Source organism: Hylobates moloch, unplaced genomic scaffold (assembly GCF_009828535.3).
Source record: "Hylobates moloch isolate HMO894 unplaced genomic scaffold, HMol_V3 SCAFFOLD_6, whole genome shotgun sequence".
Taxonomy (NCBI): domain Eukaryota; kingdom Metazoa; phylum Chordata; class Mammalia; order Primates; family Hylobatidae; genus Hylobates; species Hylobates moloch.
In genome coordinates this window covers 74,930,930-74,951,541 of record NW_026652281.1, presented here as the reverse complement: position 1 = coordinate 74,951,541, position 20,612 = coordinate 74,930,930, and the positions used below count along the sequence as shown (strand labels likewise).

At 47.5% G+C, this 20,612-nt stretch overlaps 1 protein-coding gene across 1 annotated transcript in view; it reads right to left on the bottom strand.

Annotated features, from left to right (window-relative positions):
* Positions 1-402: 402 nt before the first annotated feature.
* The window catches only part of SCNN1G (sodium channel epithelial 1 subunit gamma), a 33,863-nt gene continuing 13,653 nt past the window's right edge, over positions 403-20,612 (bottom strand). The window contains exons 6-13 of the mRNA XM_032155925.2: positions 19,653-19,816; positions 7,307-7,405; positions 4,998-5,115; positions 4,387-4,465; positions 4,249-4,306; positions 3,981-4,042; positions 2,359-2,434; positions 403-2,057 (exon numbers count right to left, since the gene is read on the bottom strand). Of these exons, the coding sequence (XP_032011816.1) occupies positions 1,677-2,057; positions 2,359-2,434; positions 3,981-4,042; positions 4,249-4,306; positions 4,387-4,465; positions 4,998-5,115; positions 7,307-7,405; positions 19,653-19,816 (1,037 nt within the window). The 3' untranslated portion in view covers positions 403-1,676. The remainder of the gene's footprint in view (positions 2,058-2,358; positions 2,435-3,980; positions 4,043-4,248; positions 4,307-4,386; positions 4,466-4,997; positions 5,116-7,306; positions 7,406-19,652; positions 19,817-20,612) is intronic.

The window sequence follows — 20,612 nt, the reverse complement described above, 5'->3', positions numbered from 1 at the left end:
TCAAATCCCAGCTCTGCAACCTCCTAGCTATGTCGCCTTGGGCAAGTAACTTAATCTTTTATGCCTCAGTCTCTTCATCCACGAAATGGGATAATCATACCCATCGAATGTGCTCATCCAAGGGTCAGCACAGTTTTCCATAAAGGGCCAGAGGGAAAATATTTTAGGGTTTGCTGGCTTTGCAGGTCTGGGTTGTAGTTACTCAACTCTGCTGCTGTAGTGCATGAATGGCCATAAACAAAACTTGAACAAATGGATGTGGCTGTGTACCAATAAAACTTTATTTATAGACACTCAAATTCAAATCTCACATCATTTTCATGAGTCACAGAATCTTCTTCTTTTGCTATTTAAAAGCAAAAATAAAAATTCTTGGCTGGGCACAGTGGCTTGTGCCTGTAATCCCTGCATTTTGGGAGGCTGAGGTGGGAAGATCATTTGTGGCCAGGAGTTCAAGAACAGCCTGGGCAACGTAGTGAGATCCTATTTCTACAAAAAATAAAAAATAAAATAAAATAAAATAAAATTCTTAGTTCATGGTCAAAAACAGGATTTGCTTTGCGGAACACCATTTGCAGTCCCCTATGCTACCCTACCTAGGTGCTTAAAACAGTACCTAACACCCTGTTCTTGGGTTGGTTTTAAACACCAACCAAGGATTTAATACCTGTTAGCCATTTCAGGTGGAAAGATGTGAATGTGGTATGAAGTGGGTCATCTGTGGCAGTTGGCTTGTCGGTGAGGGACAGGCCATTGGTGATGGAGAGGTCAGCTCTGTCTTGGAACAGCTGCCCAGAGCATGGCCCACCATGCTCCCCGTCCCCACCCAAAGTGACATAGGCCTCATCCTTTAAAAGGCACAGACACAAATTGGGTGCAAAATCATGGAGTCAGATTGTCTGAGTTCAAATCCTAGCTCTGCCACCTCCTCACTGTGTCACCTTGGGCCAGTAACTTAATCTTTCTGTGCCTCAATTTCTTCATCCACAAAATTGGATAATCAGATCCATCTTCTGGGCCCACCTCTGCCCCAAAGTGAGGACACTCTAACATAGTCCCAGACCTCCACCACGGCACTCTGATCTCCACCAACACTCCAAGGGCCCTGGGCCAGTTCTCTGCTGCCCGAGGGCATGGAGGACACCTTTCTCCAGTGTCAATGTCGAAGAACAGTTTATTCACAAATGGCTCCAGCTTCAGGGCTGACATTTTCTCCTATCTTTGGCATCCAGGAGGAGCTGTCCAGCCTTGACAATCAAGGTCACATCCTTGGGCCCCAACCCAGGCTGGCAGTGTGGGTGAAACCCTCGGCTTTGGAGCTTTGGAAGAGTCCTTCCCTCTCAAGACCCATACAGAGCTGCATCAGTCCTCACTCTGGCTTTCGCCTGGGCCAGCACCACTGCCTCAGCCCCCAGTCTCTAGTGACGTGCTAATAGTTCAGGTCCCGAGATTTATCTCAGCCTGGACAGTTGTGAGTGTTGCTGCGTAGTACCCGATGGGTCCTCCTGCACATGCCCAGGCCCCATCTTGCGGTTTAAAGCAGGCTTTTTGGTCAGAGTCTCTGAAAAGCCCAGAGTGGGGCAGAGGGTCCCCTGTGCGCACGTCTGGGGGCACCCGGTCCATGTCCTTAGACCATGGCTGGTGGTCCTGACTAGATCTGTCTTCTCAACCCTGCCTCAGAGCTCATCCAGCATCTGGGTATCTGTGAGCTGGTTGGAAAAGGCCCTCTCCAAGCGCAAGGTATTGTATTTGGGGGGTGGTGTGCCCGGCACTTGGGTTCCTAAGGCTGGAGGCAGGTGCAAAGCAGAGTTGAAAGTGGGTAGGCCATCGTCTACATCCAGGGCTGGATTGTCCTGGCCCTGTGGGCTGCGGGGAGCTTCTGGACATGGGGGGGCCTGCTTCCGGGCCCACCACTCCTTAGCTTTCTGCCACTGGCGGCGGGCGATGATAGAGAAGAAGTCGATGAAGAAGACCTCGATGATCTCGATGACGCAGACAACAGAGCAGCTCATCCACAGGCCCAGCTGGCCACCGAAGTTGGACAGAAGCATCTCAATCTGCAAGAGAGGCCAAGCCACACCATCAAGAGGAACCTCCCCCCAAGTTGGCCTCACACAGGAACCCTGATTCCCAAGGGAGCCACAGGTCAGCCCTGACCCTGCACAGGCTGGGAGGAAGAAGCAGGCAGGCTTCCTGTCTCCTCTTACTCTGTGCATTCTGACCTGAGACCTGGCTAGCCTACAGCAGCCCTCCTAGAGTAGGCTGGAACCCCCTACCCTGACTCTGCTCCCCAAGGCCAGGCAGATGCTCACATTTGTAGGCCCAGGACAGGTCCTGGAAGGAAGCTACTCTACTCACACTGTTGGCTGGGCTCTCCATGATGGATCTCTGGTTCAGGTCTTTGTAGAATATCAAGAGTTTGGCCAAGTCTGTCCTGCAAAATTCCAACAGGTGAATCAAGAGCCTTGGCATCCTACCAGATCACCAGTCCTCAGCATGGCTGTCTCCCTCCTACCCAAGCTGGCAGCATGGCCAAGTCACTGAGCTCCTTGGGGATGTTAGAACCTGGCCCATAAGGGCTCTGTCTACACCCCAGAGCATATCTCCAGCCTGGATCTGGTCCTCAGGTCATTCATTCACTCAAGAACTGCTCCCCAACTTCCAGATTAAGTCAGTTGACCCAGCCATACTGCCATTGTACCCTGTTCTTCATTAAACATTGACATTTGTAATTGATTGATTGCAATCTCAAGTATGTACAGGTAATGTACATGAGCAGGGTAGTTGAGGTAATATGATAATAGGCACAATGGCAACAAGCATTTGTGGGGCACTTCCTGTGTTGCCAAGCACTGTCTTAAGAACTTTATGTGAATTAACTGATTGAATTCTACCAACAGCCCTATGAGGCAGGTATGTATATTTTCATCATCCTCATTTCACAGATGTGGAAACTGAGATGCAGACTGGTTAAGGAACTTGTCCAAGACTACGCTGTCAATAATTGGCTGAGCCAGTACTCCAGCTCATTTAGATCTAGCTTCAAAGTCCATGCTCTTAACCATTGCACTAAACTGCCTCTTGATAAGACGATGGTGAACTGGACCATGACTCATTCCAAAGGAGCAAGTATTACTCAGCTGTTCGGTGCTACAAAACAGTGGAGGGTCGTTCTTGCCAGAACTTTTGAACTTTCAGGAAAATCTGGAAATAATGGGTTGCTTTCATGAGGCTAGATTTGGGCCAAGGATCAGTCACCAGTTTGCAACACTTGGTTTAATGGTTTGCAATTGCTTGGTCAAAGTCTATTTTATCATTAGAGTGTAAGTACCTCAGGGGACAGAGACCATGTCTGCTTGATTGTCCTGGTTCCCCCAGCACCTCACACAGCACCTGGCACCTAGGCAGTGCTCTATGAATGTTGGAAGCCAGATTGGCCTGATTGGCTGTCACGGCAGGCAGGCCCAGCAGTGGGCATGAGGGAGATAGTGATGGCTTAGAGAAATGTGAGTTCACATGGCATGATTCACAGATGTGAGTTCACTGTCTCCCAACTTTGAGGAAATGAATGAGTGAGTGAATGAAAAGGAGAGGGGGCCAGGCTTGGTGGCTCACTCCTGTAATCCCAGCACTTTGGAAGGCCGAGGGAGGTGGATTACTTGAGGTCAGGAGTTCGAGAGCAGCCTGGCCAATATGGTGAAACCCCATCTCTGCTAAAAATATAAAATTAGCCAGATGTGATGTTGCACACCTATAATCCCAGCTACTTGGGAGGCTGAGGCAGGAGGATTGCTGAAACCCAGGAGGCAGAAGTTACAGTGAGCTGAGATCACACCACTGCACTCCAGCCTGGGTGACAGAGTAAGACTCCATCAAAAAAAAAAAAAAAAAAGAGGATTTGGCCATACACATACAGAAGCAAGTGAGAAGGCTGGGGGCTGGGCGGGCAGAGGCAGAGGAACAGGGTAGAGGAAACTTACTTGTTGAGCTTTTTGTTTATTTGCCGGCCTTGGTCCCAAGTGAGAACAGGCAGCAACCACTTCTACAATGGAGAGAGAAAGCGTGGGCCTGAGGGTGCCTGAGAGGCCAGGGCCAGCCTCCCGCCTCAGGCTCCCCAACTTGTCCCCCAGCCTCCGCAAGGTAATTCTTTTCCCCTTGGACCATGTCCCAGGCCAGAGGACACAGCAAAAATGTCAGTGGGGCTCCAGGCTGGGGCTTGAGTGGGGAAGGGTGGGCAGAAGAACTTACCTCCGAAACCACAGATGGCCATTGTGCCAGGCTTGTGGTTAGTGTCCACTCCTTAAAGCTAAGGGAGGAGAGGACAGCATGAGTGTAGGCGGCCCAACCCAACCCAGCCACCCGTCTCACCCCTTGGGGTCCACATACCTGCAGGCTTCCTTGCACACAGACTGGCAGCCCAGCTCTTCCTGGACAAAGGCTCGATGCAGTTGGTAGTAACAATACACTGAGGGACAAGGGAGAGGGCAGCGTGAGCTTTAGAGCCACAGGACCCTTCCTGGGCATCCCCGGGTCACCAAGGACAGCCCCACAGTCTCATTTTAATGATTTCTCCTCCCACTTTCTACCAACGCTGGCTCTCCGGAAACACATATTGCATTGTGATGTTGGGAAACAGAAAGCAGTGGTGGTTGAGGATGTGAGTTGAAGGTCAGACCACCCTTGGTTTGGATCCAGCTCTGTTCCTTTCTGGCTGTGTGACCTTGGGCAAGCCACTTAGCCTCTCTAAGCCTTGGCCATCTATTCTGTGAAAAGGTAATATCCACCTTTCCTACCTCCTGGAGTTGACTAAGGTGGTCAGTTGCAAAGCATAATTTAAGCCAGGCTTGACAACAGAAGTAAAACTCTAGTTAATGGCTCTCAACCAATAGCTCCCTCATGCAAAAGGCAAGAGGGGTGGAGTCCCAGGAGTGCCTATTGCCAGGACTAGGCTGACCCTGGTCCTGGGGCATGCGAGGCTGGGGCTGGGTCTCACTCACTCCAGTTGGGGTGCTGCTGGTAGTTGCAGTAGTTGGCTGCAGGAGGTAGAGGCTGGCTGTACTGGGCACACCCACATTTCTCCACCATCTTTGTCTGGAAGCATGAATGAAGGCAGATCTGAAAGAGGAGACCCAGGGATGCCATTCATATCTTTGCTCAGGGATGCCAGGGAGTTTCCTGCACAGCCCTCAGCCCAGGGGTTCAGCCTCCCTTAGCCTTGGCCAACCACATGAACCTGCCCCTTATGCCAACTGGGCTGGGCATGGTCCCGGAACTGCAAAGGGTGCAAGCTGGAAGATGTATTAATACTTTATTTATTATTTTTATTTTTTATGTTTTTGGAGACAGTCTCGCTCTGTCGCCCAGACTGGAGTGCAGTGGCATGATCTCAGCTCACTGCAACCTCTGCCTCCTGGGCTCAAGTGATCCTCCCACCTCAGCCTCCCAAGTAGCTGCGATTACAGGTGCACACTACCATGCCCAGCTAATGTTTTTGTATTTTTGGTAGAGATGGGGTTTCACCATTTTGGCCAGGCTGGTCTCGAACTCCTGACCTCAGGTGATTCTCCCACCTTGGCCTTCCAAAATGCTAGGATTATAGGCATGAGCCACACCTGGCCAATGTATTAAGAATTTAGACTAACTGAGATATGGAGATGGGGCTGAGCTGGGGCTGCAGTAGTTGGGTGGTCATTTTCCATCATGTGGGTGCCAACACAAAGATAAGTGGGAAAATTGGAGGAGTTGTCAAGAAACAGAGAGAAATAAACACAGTCCCTGTGTTCCTATTCTCAAGCCCAACCCCTCCATGTTGGATCTTCATGGATCATAAGCTACCACAGTATCCATGGAGCTTATAGCATAAAAGTTAATAGCAGAGTTCCTGAAGGCAGGCTACTCAGGTCAAATCCCAGCTTTGCTATTTGTCTGCTGTTTGGCATCAGGCAAGTTACTAACCTCTCAGATGCTTTGCTTTCTTTATAATAATATCAACTTCATGAAGTTGTGAGCATGAAATGAATTGACACATGTAAGGTGTGTGTGTACATCTTACTAGATGTATCTCACTAGATATCATCCAGAAGTATCTTTCTGATGAGCTCACTTTTTTTATTTTTAGAGACAGGGTCTTGTTCTCTCACCCAGGCTGAAGTACAGTGGTGTGATCATGGCTCACTGCAGCCTTGAACCCTTAGGCTCAAGGGATCCTCTCTCCTCAGCCTCCCTTATAGCTGAGATTACAGGTGTGCACCAGTATGCCTAGGTAATTAATTTTTTTTTTTTTTTTTTACAGGCAAGGTCTTGCTATGTTGCCCAGGCTGCTCTCAAACTCCTGGGCTCAAGTGATCTTCCTACCTTTGCCTCCCAAAGTGCTGGGATTACAGGCATGAGCTCCCATGCCTGGCCCAAAAGTCCTCTTTTACTCAGTGTCTACACCACCTCTCAGCTCAGCTCTCATCTAAGTTGGAAGACTCAGTGCTGAAGGTTTCTGGTCCTTTTGTTCCGCTGGGCTGATTTTCATGGACTCCCTGGGGTATCCTGGTAGGAGGTGAACTATAAATTCCCAGAATGTGAGAGGAGGCAGAACAGATCATCTCACTTAAGTGTTGAAAAGTCAAATGTCTACAGAAGACAGTGATGTAAGTGACATACTGGAGGGGTAGTGAAAACTGTGGGAGCCAGAGAACACCTGCTTCAGTTATTGGGGTAGCTACACCCACTGTTTATCCTGCAGGAAATATGGGCTCAGTGTTGCCGTATCGTTTCATTTTTTCGAGAGGCTGGAAATCTGGATTTTCTTGTGAAATTCCTTGACTTTTGCACACCATCCAGGCTCTTGAAAAACCAGGTATGCCACCTGGAAGGCGACTGGGAGCTGCAAATTAGCAGGCCCTGATCCAATCCCACCTCTCCTTGTGGTTGCTGAGGGGAACCCAGCTGGCCCAAGGCCATCATCGAGTGAGGGGCACCAGCAGGCCCAGAAGCCATGCTCTTGACCCTTCAGCCAGTGTCTCTCCCAGACCGCTTCTCTCCTGTTCCTCCCTTGCCAAGGCCTATTTAGGAGGTGGGTCTGTCTCGGCTGTACATTGAGTTCCACAGAAACCTCGGTGAATCAATTAAGCTCTGGTTACAGACGAACTGCAGAGGACTGGAACCAGCCGGCATCATTTGTTCTTGAGGTCTCTGGATGAACCCCAGGGAACCTCACCAGAGTTCCTGGTGCAAGCCACACCCCAGCCTAGATATAACTTTGTCTCCTGGGTCTGGGCCATAAACCCAGGGCTGGGCGCCCCCGCCAGTCTGTTACCTGGAGCGAGTAGGCAGCGTTGTAGATGTTCCTGATTGGCACGTCACTCCCGTCCTCCGTGCACTGACTGTAGGGCTCACTCAGCTTGAAGGACTCTGTCTGCAATCACAGCAGCACACACTCAGCCCTGTCCTCCCCCAGGACCCAGGCGGGGGGCTTTGCAAGGAGCACCAGACAGGGGACTTTGCAAGCAGCCCTTGGGAGCTGAGAAGCTATTTGGTCATTCATTTAATGAAAAGTTAGTGAGAACCTATTAGGTGCCTGGTACAGTGGTAGATGCTGGAATCAGCAATGATCAAGATAGATAAGTTCCCTGCTCTCCTGGAACGTACCTTCCAGTGGGGTAAACAAATGGTCAGCAAGCAAATAAATAAACAAGATGATTTTGGATAAATCTGGATGGTGTTTAATGAAATGGGGTAGGGAAACTGGAGGAGTTAAGAGGAGATGGGCAGTTTTTCCCATAGAGTGATTAGGGAAGGTATTTCTGAAAAAGGGACCTGTTGGCTCAACGTGGAACTGCAAGAAAGAGCTGGTCTTGTCAAGAAGTGGGCAGGAAGTCAGGCATGGTGACACACACCTGTAGTCACAGCTACTGGGGAGGCTGAGATGGGAGGATCACTTGAGCCCAGGAGGTCAAGGCTGCAGTGAGCCATTGTCGTGCCACTGCACTCCAGCCTGGGCAACAGAGTGAGACTCTATCTTTAAAAAAGAAGATGAAGAAGTGGACAGAATACGATTGGGTAGAGCAAACAGGAAAGGCTTGAGGCATGATGGGCTGGTGTGGCTGAAAATGGCAAAATAGAGAAATTGCTGGAGATGAAGGCAGAAGGGGAGGTTGAGGCCAAATCATGCCCAGCTGAGAAATTTGGATTTGATTGAATGAAATGAATTTGCAGTTGGCAAATCCACTGGGAGGTGGGAGGAGGGATTAGAAAGATGAGCAGGGGCCAGGCTCAGTGGCTCATGCATGTAATCCCAGCATTTTGGGAGACTGAGGAGGAAGGATTCCTTGAGTCCAGAGTTCGAGGCTGCAATGAGCTATGATTGTGCCACTGCAATCCAGCCTGGGTGACAGAGCAAGACCCTATTTTGAAAACAAAGAGAGAGAGAGAAGGAGGGAAAGGGGAAAGGAGGGAGGGAAGGAAAGAAGGAAGGAAGGAAGGAGAAAGAAAAGAAAGAAGAGAGAGAAAGAAAGAGAGAGAAAGGAAGGAAGGGAGGGGAGGGGAGGGAAGGGAAGGGAAGGGAAGGGAAGGGAAGGGAAGGGGAAGGGAGGGGAGGGGAGGGGAAGGGAAGGGAAGGAAAGGGAAGGGAGAGAAAGGAAGGGGGAGCAGGGACTGCAAGCTGCTTGGGATTCCCGCTCAGGTGAAGGACCCATTGCCTTGTTTTCTGGTCCCAGAAGTTGACTTGAAGGATGTTGACTTTCTTAGAAAAAAGCTAAGGAAAGCTCAACAGAGTAGAATGCTACCATGATCATGAGAGGAGGTAAACAGCATTGTCACTCAAAGTTCAAAATCCTTATTCAATAATTTTTTTTTTTTTTTTAGAGATGAGGGTCTCACTCAGTCACCCAGGGTGGAGTGCAGTGGCACAATCAAGGGTCACTGCAGCCTCTACCTCCTGGGCTCCAGGGACCCTCCTGCCTCAGCCTCCCCGAGTAGCTGGGACCACAGGCTCCCGCCACTGCGCCTGGCTTCAATGATGTTTTATTGTGGATTACTAAACTTTGCTCTAGCCAAGCCAAAGAAGCAAAAATGGGGGTGGGGGGGAGGATAACATCTTCTAAGGGCAGCAACTCAGTGGAAGATAAATAGTGACCAGTTTATCACAACTGTGTGTTTGTGTGCTGTGTGCATCCACGTGCCCATGTATAATCGTTTTTATTTTTTTGGTTGGGGAGATAGGGGTAAAGAGAAAAAGAATGGCAGATTTGTGGGAGGGAAGAAAATTATTTTCTCTTTGAAGAAAGAATGAAAACGGGGGGAGGGGGAAGGAATTAAGAGGTTTGAGGCAGGTGGAAACTGTAGCCATCTCAACTGGCTATAATCCCTTTCTGTTTGTATTGCGTTTCATCTGCTGACCCATTAGTCTCCCTGAATTAGCTGCAAGTACCTCCAGGGCAATTGACGATGCTCATTTAAAACTGTTTAAACAACAGAAGCAAACAAAGGGGAAAGTGGCTGTCTGGCCTCCCCTCTTTCCCAGGGGTGCCTGCACGAACAGATCAGATCCTGCATCTCAGACAGACAGACATGGACTCACACATTCACTTTGCCCTGCAACCTGCCCTTCCTAGTAACAAGAGTGAGTGTCTTTCTATGTTAGTACAGAATAAATAGACTTAATAGCTGGGTAGCAAATGGGTGCAGGGCCTCTAGTGCACGCCAGGGCTGGGCTGGGCACAGAGGTGCAAAGACGCCAAGCAGTGGCCTTCCTTGAGGTCACAATTCCTTGCCATCCTCTAAGCTTCTCCAAGCAGCAGGATCCCTGGGCAGACACATTCCTTTGGGCCCCCCTGGTCCTGCTGAACTGTTCCCAGAGTCTAGAGCGTCAGCTACGGGCTCTACCTTCCTGGGGAGGAAAGCACAATACTCTGGCATCCAGATGAGGGGTCTGTCCACTTAGGCAAGCCATGTGCAGCCAGCAGGGGTGGCTGGGGCTCCCTCTACCCTGAAAACCAGCCCATGGCCTGCTTCCAGGAAACCGATTATGAGAAACCATTTGAATTTCAACGCTTTCTGAGTACTCAATGGCCCTTCATTCTGCAACGATGCTTATCAAACTCACAGCTCTTGGAAGGTTCAGGTTGTTTTCTGAAGCAACCAGAAGTAGAGCAAATGGAGCGAATTTTCTGTTCTGAGTGGGGTAGAGATTCTCAAAGCCTCGAATGCGTGAACTTTGACAGAATGCTCTTCCCTCGGCCCCAGCTTTCAGTTTTCCAGAACTCCTGGCTTGTGGAGGCTAGGAAGACATTTTGACTTCTATCCTGACCCCCAGGGACACACAAAAAAGAGTGTGTATATGTATGCATATGTGTGAGTTTGTATGTGTATCTATGCATACACTTATGCATGTAAAAGTGTGTGTGTGCACACATAGGTATGTGTGGATGTGTGTGAGTGGATGTGTGCATGTATGTGTAGGTATAGGGGTATATGTGTGGGACATGGAGCCCATTTATATCAAACCAGGTTCTTTCTGCTTCTTTCTGAAGATGTTGGGGGAAGGACGCGATTGCATAGGAGTCCTTAGCTCACCACCCTCTCTCTCTCTCTCAGACAGGGTCTCGATCTGTCACCCAGGCTGGAGTGCAATGGTGCAATCATGGCTCATGGCAGCCTTGACCTCCTGGGCTCAGGTTAATCCTCCCACCTCAGCCTCCCAAAGTGCTAGGATTATAGGTATGGGCCGCTGCACCCAGCAAGCTCATTCTTTAAGGTATAAACAGTGCTAAGGGGAAAAGCCCAGATGGCAGCAGAGCCTGAGGGGAAGGGAGGTGACAAGAGGAGGGCCTTTGTCAAAGCCCCCACAGCTTCTGGGGTTAGAGAGCCAGCTCCCACCTTCTTGCAACCTTGAGACCTTCCAACCAGTATAATCACTTCTCATCTGTGAGGTGGTCAGTCCAGCCAAGCTATTCCCAGACAAGGTGGCTATCAGACTATTGTTCTCACATTTCAGTGGTAACTCTTGTCCCAGCCAGTAATCCCAAGTCACCTTCTCAGAAAGATTGCCCGCCTTACCACAGCTTAGAGGTTTGCAAATTCTGTTCTGTCTGCACCCTGTTTTAGGGCCCATCACAGAGGGGTGGGCGGTAAGCAGGCTGGTCTCCCAGGCTCAACTACATTCATCCCGCATTTCTGTTTCCATTGTGTACATTTCTGGGTAAGACTTTGTTTGAGTGAGAGATTCTCCCAGTAGTAAAAAGGACTTCCTCCCCCAGCAACTGAGGGCATGGTGGAGGTGTCTACCAGCCCCAGTCAATAGGCCAAAGTGGCAACTGGGCTCTGGGGGTGGGTGGGGGGCCTTTTTTTCCCTTGGTTTCCATGCTCTGCCCCTGTTTCTTAGAATGGACTGCTGCTTCTGCCAGGGAGGGGACAGCAGAGATGGCCAGGCTGGGGATGGAACAGGTGGATGGTTTTCTTCTTGAACCTGTGCAGATCTGGGAGGGACTCTTTTTTGTTTGTTTGTTTTTTCTTGGAGATGGAGTCTCACTCTGTCGCCCAGGCTGGATTGCAGTGGCTTGATCTCAGCTCACTGCAACCTCCACCCCCCAGGTGTAAGCCATTCTTATGCCTTAGCCTCTCAAGTAGCTGGGATTATAGGTGTGAGCCACCACGCCCGGCTAATTTCTTTGTATTTTTAGTAGAGATGGGGTTTCACCATGTTGGCCAGGCTGGTCTTGAACCCCTGACCTCAGGTGATCTGCCCTCCTTGGCCTCCCAAAGATTACAGGCATGAGCCACTGTGCCCAGCTTGGACTCATTATTGAGGAGGTTTTGTTTGCTTTGGGTCTGTAGGCCTCCCATGACCCTGTCCTGATGGTCTCCTCTGACCACGGGCATAAGGGGGTTGAATTCTGAGCCCTTCTAGAAGGTTGTTTCTCGAGGAACCGTATTATGGTCAATGGTTGTTCACCCCTAAACAACCGGTAGCACCAGGCAGGCTAGCTAAGGGGTCAGGAATGTGGGCTTGGGTCCGAACAAGTCTGAAATCAGATTCCCACTGTGCTACCTAGTGGCTATTTGATTTTGATTAAACAATAACAACAATAGACCAGGCGTGGTAGCTCATGCTTGTAATCCCAGCACTTTGGGAGGCTGAGGCGGGTGGGTCATTTGAGGTCAGAGTTCGAGACCAGCCTGTCTAACATGGCGAAACCCCATCTCTACTAAAAATACAATAATTAGCTAGGTGTGGTGGTGCACGCCTATAATCCCAGCTACCTGAGAGGCTGAGGTGGGAGGATTGCTTGAACCCAGGAGGTCAGAGCAGCAGTAAACTCCCACTTTGGCCTCCCAAAGCACTAGGATTATAGGCGTGAGCCACTGTACCCGGTGGAAAAAATTCTGATGGTTTAAAATATTACATGAAATAATAAAATAACTGGAAGCAAACTCAATTTAGTGTCTGGTCTCAAAGAGGAAGAACTCTCATTAACATAATGACTAAAAAAGAAAACAAAGACTTTGACTAAGTAAATATTCACTATTTTACATGTGAAAAAGTACCCTAAAGAAAACCACAAACTGGGAAAGATGTTTGCAACACATATGGCAAATAATCACTATCCTTTATGTATGTATAATTATTAATAGTATCTTTTATATATAATGTACTAGTAGTGTATAATATAAATATATATTATATATGTATATATGTATATATATATAAAATTCATAAAGGAGAGAGGTGTCAAAAAAGACAATAGAAACCTTCCCTAACCCCTCTTTTTCCTTTTTCACTCAAAGTTATTTTTCCTTCTCTTCACCTCTTTTCTTAAAAAATATATAGTAATAGTCTCTCTCTCTCTCTCTCTCTCTATATTTTTTTTTTTTCTGATGGATATCACCTGCCACCTGCATCATGGCAGGGCTACAACCCCTGCTCCCACATCAGCCTCCCAAGTAGCTGGGACTACAGGTGTGTGCCACCACAGCTGGCTAATTTTTATATTTTTTGTAGAGATGGGGTGCCACCATATTGCCCAGGCTGGTCTCAAATCTCCTAGGTGCAAGTGATCCACTCGCCTCAACTTCCCAAAGTGCTGGGATTACAGGTGTAAGCCACTGCCCCCAGCCAAGCCAATATATTTTAAGCACTTATTATACGCCAAACACATTTCCAAGCGTTTCATATGTACCAACTCATTAAATTCTCACAAGCCATGAAGTAACATCATTATTATCGTCCCTATTTAACAGATGAGATCACTGAGGCAGAGATTACACAACCAATGTGCAAAACTGGGGTTTGAATCTCAGCCATCAGAGTTTTTTTTTTTTTTTCTTTTTTTTTGAGATGGAGTCTTGCTCTGTCGCCCAGGCTGGAGTGCAATGGCACAATCTCGGCTCACTGCAAGCTCCACCTGCTGGGTTCACACCATTCTCCTGTCTCAGCCTCCTGAGTAGGTGGGACTACAGGCACCTGCCACCACGCCTGTCTAATTTTTTGTATATTTAGTAGAGACAGGATTTCACTGTGTTAGCCAGGATGGTCTCAACCTTCTCACCTCGTGATCCACCTGCCTTGGCCTCCCAAAGTGCTGGGATTACAGGTGTGAGCCGCCGCGCCCAAACCATCAGAGTGCTTAATCCCTGTTTGGCATAGACTGAACTTGTGAAATGAAGTCTGGGTATGTGCTTTAGAATCAAAGGTACAACAGGATTTGTAATGACATGGAGTCTCCCCATTCTCCAGGGCCTGGTCCCCAACCCCACTGGGTGAGTGGTCCACCCATGTCCACTTCCTCATTTCCCATTCACCATTCAACCCACTGCACTTTGGTTTCTGTTCCACTCCTTCCACTGAAAACGACTCTGGCATAGAACACTAGTGACCTCTTGGCTACCAAAACCAGAGAATACTTTTGCCTTCTACCTTGCCTGACCTCTCGACTGTACTTGCTACTTTTGGTCACACCTTCTGTAAAATTCTCTTCCTTGATTTATCTGATGCCAACTCTTTCTGGCTTCTGTTCCTACTTCTCTGCTTCTCTTTCTCCTTTTACTTTCTGCTCAGCCCTTAAACATTTGCATGTTTAGGGTTCTGTCTCAGGTCTTGGGTGATGGCATTTATTTCCGTGTCTACAATTACCCCCCAAGATTTTCTCCTGAGCTCCAGGTCCATAGCATCTAATGAATGCTTTCTTTTCACCTTGACTTCTCAAAGGCATAACAAATTGGGTCTGTCCCAAATCGAAGTGGTCATCTTCTCCCAAAAACATACCCTGCCCTTGGATTCTCTAATTCTGAGCCTGGCATTCCTCCATCTCCCTGCCCAAGCCAGGACCCAAGTATCAATCCAACTTCCCCCTGGCCCTTCTTGCTAACATTGGCTGTCAAGCCCTGTTGCTTCTGTGCTATAATATCCCTGAAATCTATTTCCTCTGCTCACCTCCACAGCCATTGCCTCAGCTGAGGTCCACATCATTTCTTTCCAGAATTACTACAAATGTGCTGTCTCCAGTGTACTGATTATACTTCCACTAAAATGATTTTTTGAAAAGTTTCACTACACAGCTTAAATAAACTCCTTTTTGTGACTCTTTTGTAATTGCTATATTCTTTGTCTGGACTGGCTCTTCTTGACTATTTGCCTGCGCTTGTCCTTCTAAATCCATTATTTAGAAAGCCTTCTCCAGTAGCTTCTGTCTGGGCATCCATCCATCCATCCATCCACCTACCCACCCACCCACTCACCTGTCTATCCATTCAGCCAGCCAGTCATCCATCCACCTACCCATTTACCCACTCGCCTATCCTTCTATCCAGCCATCCATCCACCCACCCACCCGCCCACTCACCTATCCATCTACCCACCCACCCATCCGTCATCTATCAATATTTACTGAGGATCTGTTATGTTCTAAGAAGTAAGCTTTGGAACCAGGCAGAAAAGGTCTGTTTCCACAGAGATGGAAACTGTATTGCAAAGTTGTGCTTACTTTTGTCTTTGGTCAGGTGTGGTGGCTCACGCCTATAATCCCAGCACTTTGGGAAGCCAAGATGGGAGGACTGTTTGAGGCCAGGAGTTTGAGACCAGCCTGAGCAACATAGAGAGACCCCCATCTCTACAAAAATTTAAAAATTAGCCAGATACGGTGGCATGTGCCTGTGGTCCCAGCTACTTGGAAGGCTGAGGCAGGAGAATGCCAGGACCCCAGGTGGTCGAGGTTGCTGTGATCTGTGAGCTGTGATCACACCACTGCACTCCAGCTGGATGACAGAGCAAGACCTTGTCTTTAAAAAAGCAAACTTTTGTCTTCCCCTCTTAAAGTTAAGAACTTTGAAGGTAGGAGCTGTGTTGGGTTCACCTTTTAATATTCAGTACTTTGGACACACAATCTCTCAGTGAATAAAGGAAGTTTTGTTTACCAACTGCCTGGCCAGCCTGACTGAGCCTACCAGCTTCACACACCTATTAATCAATCAATACATAAATAAAATCAGAAAGGAAGAAAGGAAGTCTAGTTTGGTTGGACTTTTTCTTAGTGACCCTCTGCTGACCTCTTCATAAACCCTGTTTTTTTGTTGTTGTTGTTGTTCTAAATGCTCATAAATCAAACCTAGAGCTGACTGACCCTGCTCTGTGGCTTTGATTTTCTATGTCTTAAATTAGGTGTAGCAGAAAACTCACTCATGTCTTTGTTTACCCACCACTAGTAAAGAGAACATTTGCTTAACAATGTGGTGGGTATTTCCAAGCTCAGAGCAAGAAAACAAGAGAGCAGAATTCCTTAGTTCTTATACTTTTGCAAGCTCTAGTAACTCACACCAGTTTGAAAAGAGGGAAGAGGGCGAAAGGACAAGGGAAGGATGCGCTGCAAATCCTGGATCCTACTTCGGGGTGCAGATAAAAGTGTGTGGGACATGTCTGACCAAAATGCTCACCATTGTGCTCTGAGGTTTTGCCATCTGCCGGTGAACAAACGAATCAGTTGCCCAGCTACTTAAGTGGCTATCTCTTAAAAAAGTCTTTTCAAGTCACAGTTTGAGCAGATTGGGGGTTCGAGATTTTTCCTTTTTCATTCACACAGCTCAAGCTGATACACATTACTTCCCTCCCATGCTGGAACAAAGCCCCTAAGTAACATGCTTCCTGAGAGCATCTGGGGGCCCAGAAAGACCATTTTGATGGTTTCCCTTGTCCAGGATTATCCTTTTCATGGGGCACCATGAGGCAGTGAAGCCCCAGATTTCGTCTGTCATACTTCCATTCCAGTTCATCATCTTGCTGTCTCAGCTTAAATAGCACCTCCTCAGGAAAGCCTTCCTTGAACCTCATCTTCCCCATTGAAAATGAGCCCCAGGTCAGTCATATCATAATATGCACTCATATGGTCTTACATTTCTTCTTCATAGCACTTATGGCAATTATAACGAATCATTTGTGTCATTTCTGGTTTATTACTCAATCCTCTCTGCTGGACTCTAGACTCTCTCAGGAAAGGGACGGTGTCCTCCACACTGAGGTGCCCCATGTCTAGCACATAGAAGGTGCTCAGAAAATGTCAATTAAATGGATAAATGACAGATGGATATCCAAGCCCTAAATGCCCACCATCTTTTTGTCTAACCCAATGCAAAGCTATAGCTAGAACTTTGTGTCATTCTAGCTTCACTTTCACTTGGGAAGACACAATTAGCTTTTCCTCTAATTCTGCATTGCTCAAGCTTCTAAAGCCAAGGCTCTCAGGAGTTCAAGTCTCCAGTGAGCTATGATTGTGTCACTGCACTCCAGCCTGGGTGACAGAGCAAGACCCTGACTCTAAAAATTTTTTTAAATTTAAACATTAAAAAAAGGTTAAGCCAAGGCTCCCAGGTGTGCTGCCTCTTAGAATAACCACTACAACTTTGTAAAAATATAGATCCTTGGGCTTATCTTCTAGAGATTCTGATTCAGTGGCTTTGAGTCTGATAATCAACCAGGTTTGGAAACCACTTCTCTGGAGGATATGTTTGTGAAGGATAAAGGCTAGGAAGTTTAATTGGGGATATTAAGGTTGGATTTAAATAAAGGCATGAACAGATGTATAGTCCACAAGGAGATTTTGTTTCTTTCTCCCCACCCCCAAACAGGTAAAGAAAAACGTCATTATGGGCCAGGCGCTGTGGCTCACGCCTGTAATCCCAGCACTTTGGGAGGCCGAGGCGGATGGATCACGAGGTCAGGAGATCGAGACCATCCGGGCTAACACGGTGAAACCCCGTCTCTACTAAAAATACAAAAAATTAGCCAGGTGTTGTGGCGGGCGCCTGTAGTCCCAGCTACTTGGGAGGCTGAGGCAGGAGAGTGGCATGAACCCGGGATGTGGAGCCGAGATCATGCCACTGCCCTCCATCCTGGGTGACAGAGTGAGACTCTGTCTCAAAAAAAAAAAAAGAAAGAAAGAAAGAAAGAAAAACATCATTATGAAAGAATGCAAATTAAAATGATAACAGATACCATTTTTCTCTTGACAGATTAGCAAAGATTAAACATTGAATAATACATTATGTTGGTTAGAGTGTGGGGAAATAGCTACTCTCATATTGCTAGTGTGGTTCTCAATTGCTAAATCCTCATTGGGGGACAATCTGGCAAACACATGTCCTGTTTGACAAACTTCTAGGAAGTAACTGGGCAAATACACGTCACATTGCACCATTGCTTTTAGTTGTGCCTGAAATGACCAAATGTCTATCAATGGGGGGTTGCATCAGTAACTTATTCATGCAATGGAAGACTATGAATCTTTTAAAAGAATGATGCAGATCTGTATGTTTTGATATGGAACCATTTCCCAGCTATAGCATTAAGTGAGAAATATTTTGTATTTGCATAAAAGGAGAAACGCTTATACCTATATGCACTTGCTTAAATGACTAGAATATCCCTGCCAAGACACAGTAGCAACAGTGGTGGTCCCTCTGGAGAGGAAGGAGAGGTCTCGATGTCAGGAGTGGAAGAGAGATACGCTCTGAGTGGTACACTCCTTGGTATGGTTGGTGTGGACACTCTCTTTAAATAAGTTCTTAAAAAAAAAAAATAGAGGCAGGGTCTCACTATGTTGCCCAAACTGGGTCTTGAACTCCTGGGCTCAAGCACTTCTCCCCACTCAGCCTCCTGCATAGCTGGGACTACAGGTGTGTCCCAGCATGCCTGGCTAATTTTATATTTTTTGTAGAGATGGGGTCTTGCTATGTTGCCCAGGCTGGTCTTGAACTCCTGAGCTCAAGTGATCATCCCACTTCAGCCTCCTGAGTGGCTGGACTACAGGTGCATGCACTGCAGCTAACTCCTTTAAATCAGTTTTTGTTTGTTTGTTTGTTTGTTTTTGAGACAGAGTCTTACTCTGTCACCGCGACTGGAGTGCAATGGTACAATCATGGCTCACTGGAGCCTCGACCTCCCTGAGGTCAGGTGATCCTCCTACCTCAGCCTCCTGAGTAGCTGGGACTACAGGCCTGTGCCACTATGCCTGGTGACTTTTTGTATTTCGTTTTTGATAGAGATAGGGTTTTGCTATGTTGCCCAGGCTGGTCTCAAACTTCTGGGCTCAAGTGATCCACCCGCCTTGGCCTCCCAAAGTGTTGGGATTACAGGCATGAGCCACTGTACCCGGTCTAAATAAGTTCTTAACAGTCATTCTATGAAAGAGAGAAAGGCAGAGGCAGATAGATCCTGGAATAAAAAGACCCCAGGCCTGCAAACAAGAAAACTCCATAAGCAGTGGAGTGACCAGGGCTATCAGAGTCCACTCTTCATCTTGCCATTCAGCTCCCATTGGGCAAGGCTGACTTGGGGATTGGAGTCTGCGGCTTACTTGTGCTTCTGTTGATAAGTTTGCGTGTTCTCAGTGCCCAATGAGGTCCACAAAGGTCAAATTTGGAGGGAGAAGGGGTTCTTGGTAAATGAGGTAAAATTGACGGAAGTGTGATGGGCTAAATAGACCTTGGATAGCTGAGTGACTTTCCACTAGGCTTTAATACAGTTACTGACATGCCTCATAGGCCTCTAAGCAGCCCAGAAAGATAGGTGGTAATCTTATCTATTTGTATTACTGACAAATATATAGTTAGTGTCCTAATGCCTTGCTTCCAGCATAGGTTCCATAAATGCTGGTGTCTTGAAATTCTTTCCCCAAATGGCACCCTGTCCTATTAATCCATACAAATACAACATTTTTTTTTTTTTTTTTGAGATGGAGTCTTGCTCTGTTGCTCAGCTGGAGTGTAGTGGCGTGATCTCAGCTCACTGCAACCTCCTCCTCCTGGGTTCAAGCTATTGTCTTGCCTCAGCCTCCTGAGTAACTGGGATTACAGGCACACACTACTATACCCAGCTAATTTTTTGTATTTTTAGTAGAGACAAGTTTCACCAAGTTGGCCAGGCTGGTCTCAAACTCTTGACCTCACCTCGGTCTCCCGAAGTGCTAGGAGTACAGGTGTGAGCCACTGCAGCCAGCCAGAAGATACAAACACAACCTTTAATGTAACTCCTGAAATGAATGGGATAACCATGGGAAAATCGGGGACCATGTTCCTTTTGAAACAAACACCCTTTTCCAGAAGCTGCACCTTATTGGTTATCCTTGACAAAAAAATCTGTTCTCTCCAAGCCTATGGAAATGAGAATATTCTCTTACCAGGTGCATTCCTATAGAGGTGACCATTGCCGTCTCAATCTCTGTTCCCACATCTTCGACGAAGGGATACTCGTCCTGCCGATGGATGATCACTTTAGCTCCAGTGGACGACACGAGGAATGGGTTGTATTCCTCTTCGTTTATGTACAAAATGACTTGCAGCCCTGGGAGGATAAGGCAACCTGCTGTGATCCAAGGCTAGGAAAACATTTTCTGGGGGTAACCCACCTCTCCCACTGCTTCAGGAGCTTCAAATCCAAGACCAGGTATTTCCAACAAGTGACAGGTGGACAAGGGCTTGACTGGAAGCTCCATGAGATTGGAATGCGTGCCTGACTTGCTCTCTGCTGTGCCCCCATAGCTTAGCCCAAAACAGGGGTTCAAACGCAGTATCACTGTCACAGTTCTTTCTAAGCATACGTTTTTGCCAAATGTAAGGAAATTGCCACTCTGCCTGGGACATGCATCTCCATGTGGTCCTTTGAGATGGGGAGCTCAGAACATTCAAAAGAACATGTATTGCTCTGGCTGCTTAACCCCTCAGGGCGGGCACTCAGAGAAAAAGATGAATTACTAATGGTGTTTCTGATCACTGGTCCAACTTCTCCTCCCACTCCTGCTCTTGCCCCCTGCAGTCTATGCTGACCCAGCACCAGAGTAAACACAGTATCAGTGCACATGGGAACTAAGAGTGCAAAGTTGCAGAATCCTGGCTCTGCTATGGATGGGCTGTCACCTCCAGCAATTCACTTCCCCTCTCTGGGCTTATTTACAAATTGTTTGCAATTGTTTACAAATCATTTGCAGTTGTTTACCAATTGCCCTTGTTTACAAATTGAATGTCAGTATAACTCTCAAAATTCTCTTCTTTCCATCCATAGAGACCCTGCTCATTCATGTATGGGCTGAGGTCCTTTGAAAATTGGACCTCAGGTCACTCCCTGAAACCTGAAACTCTTC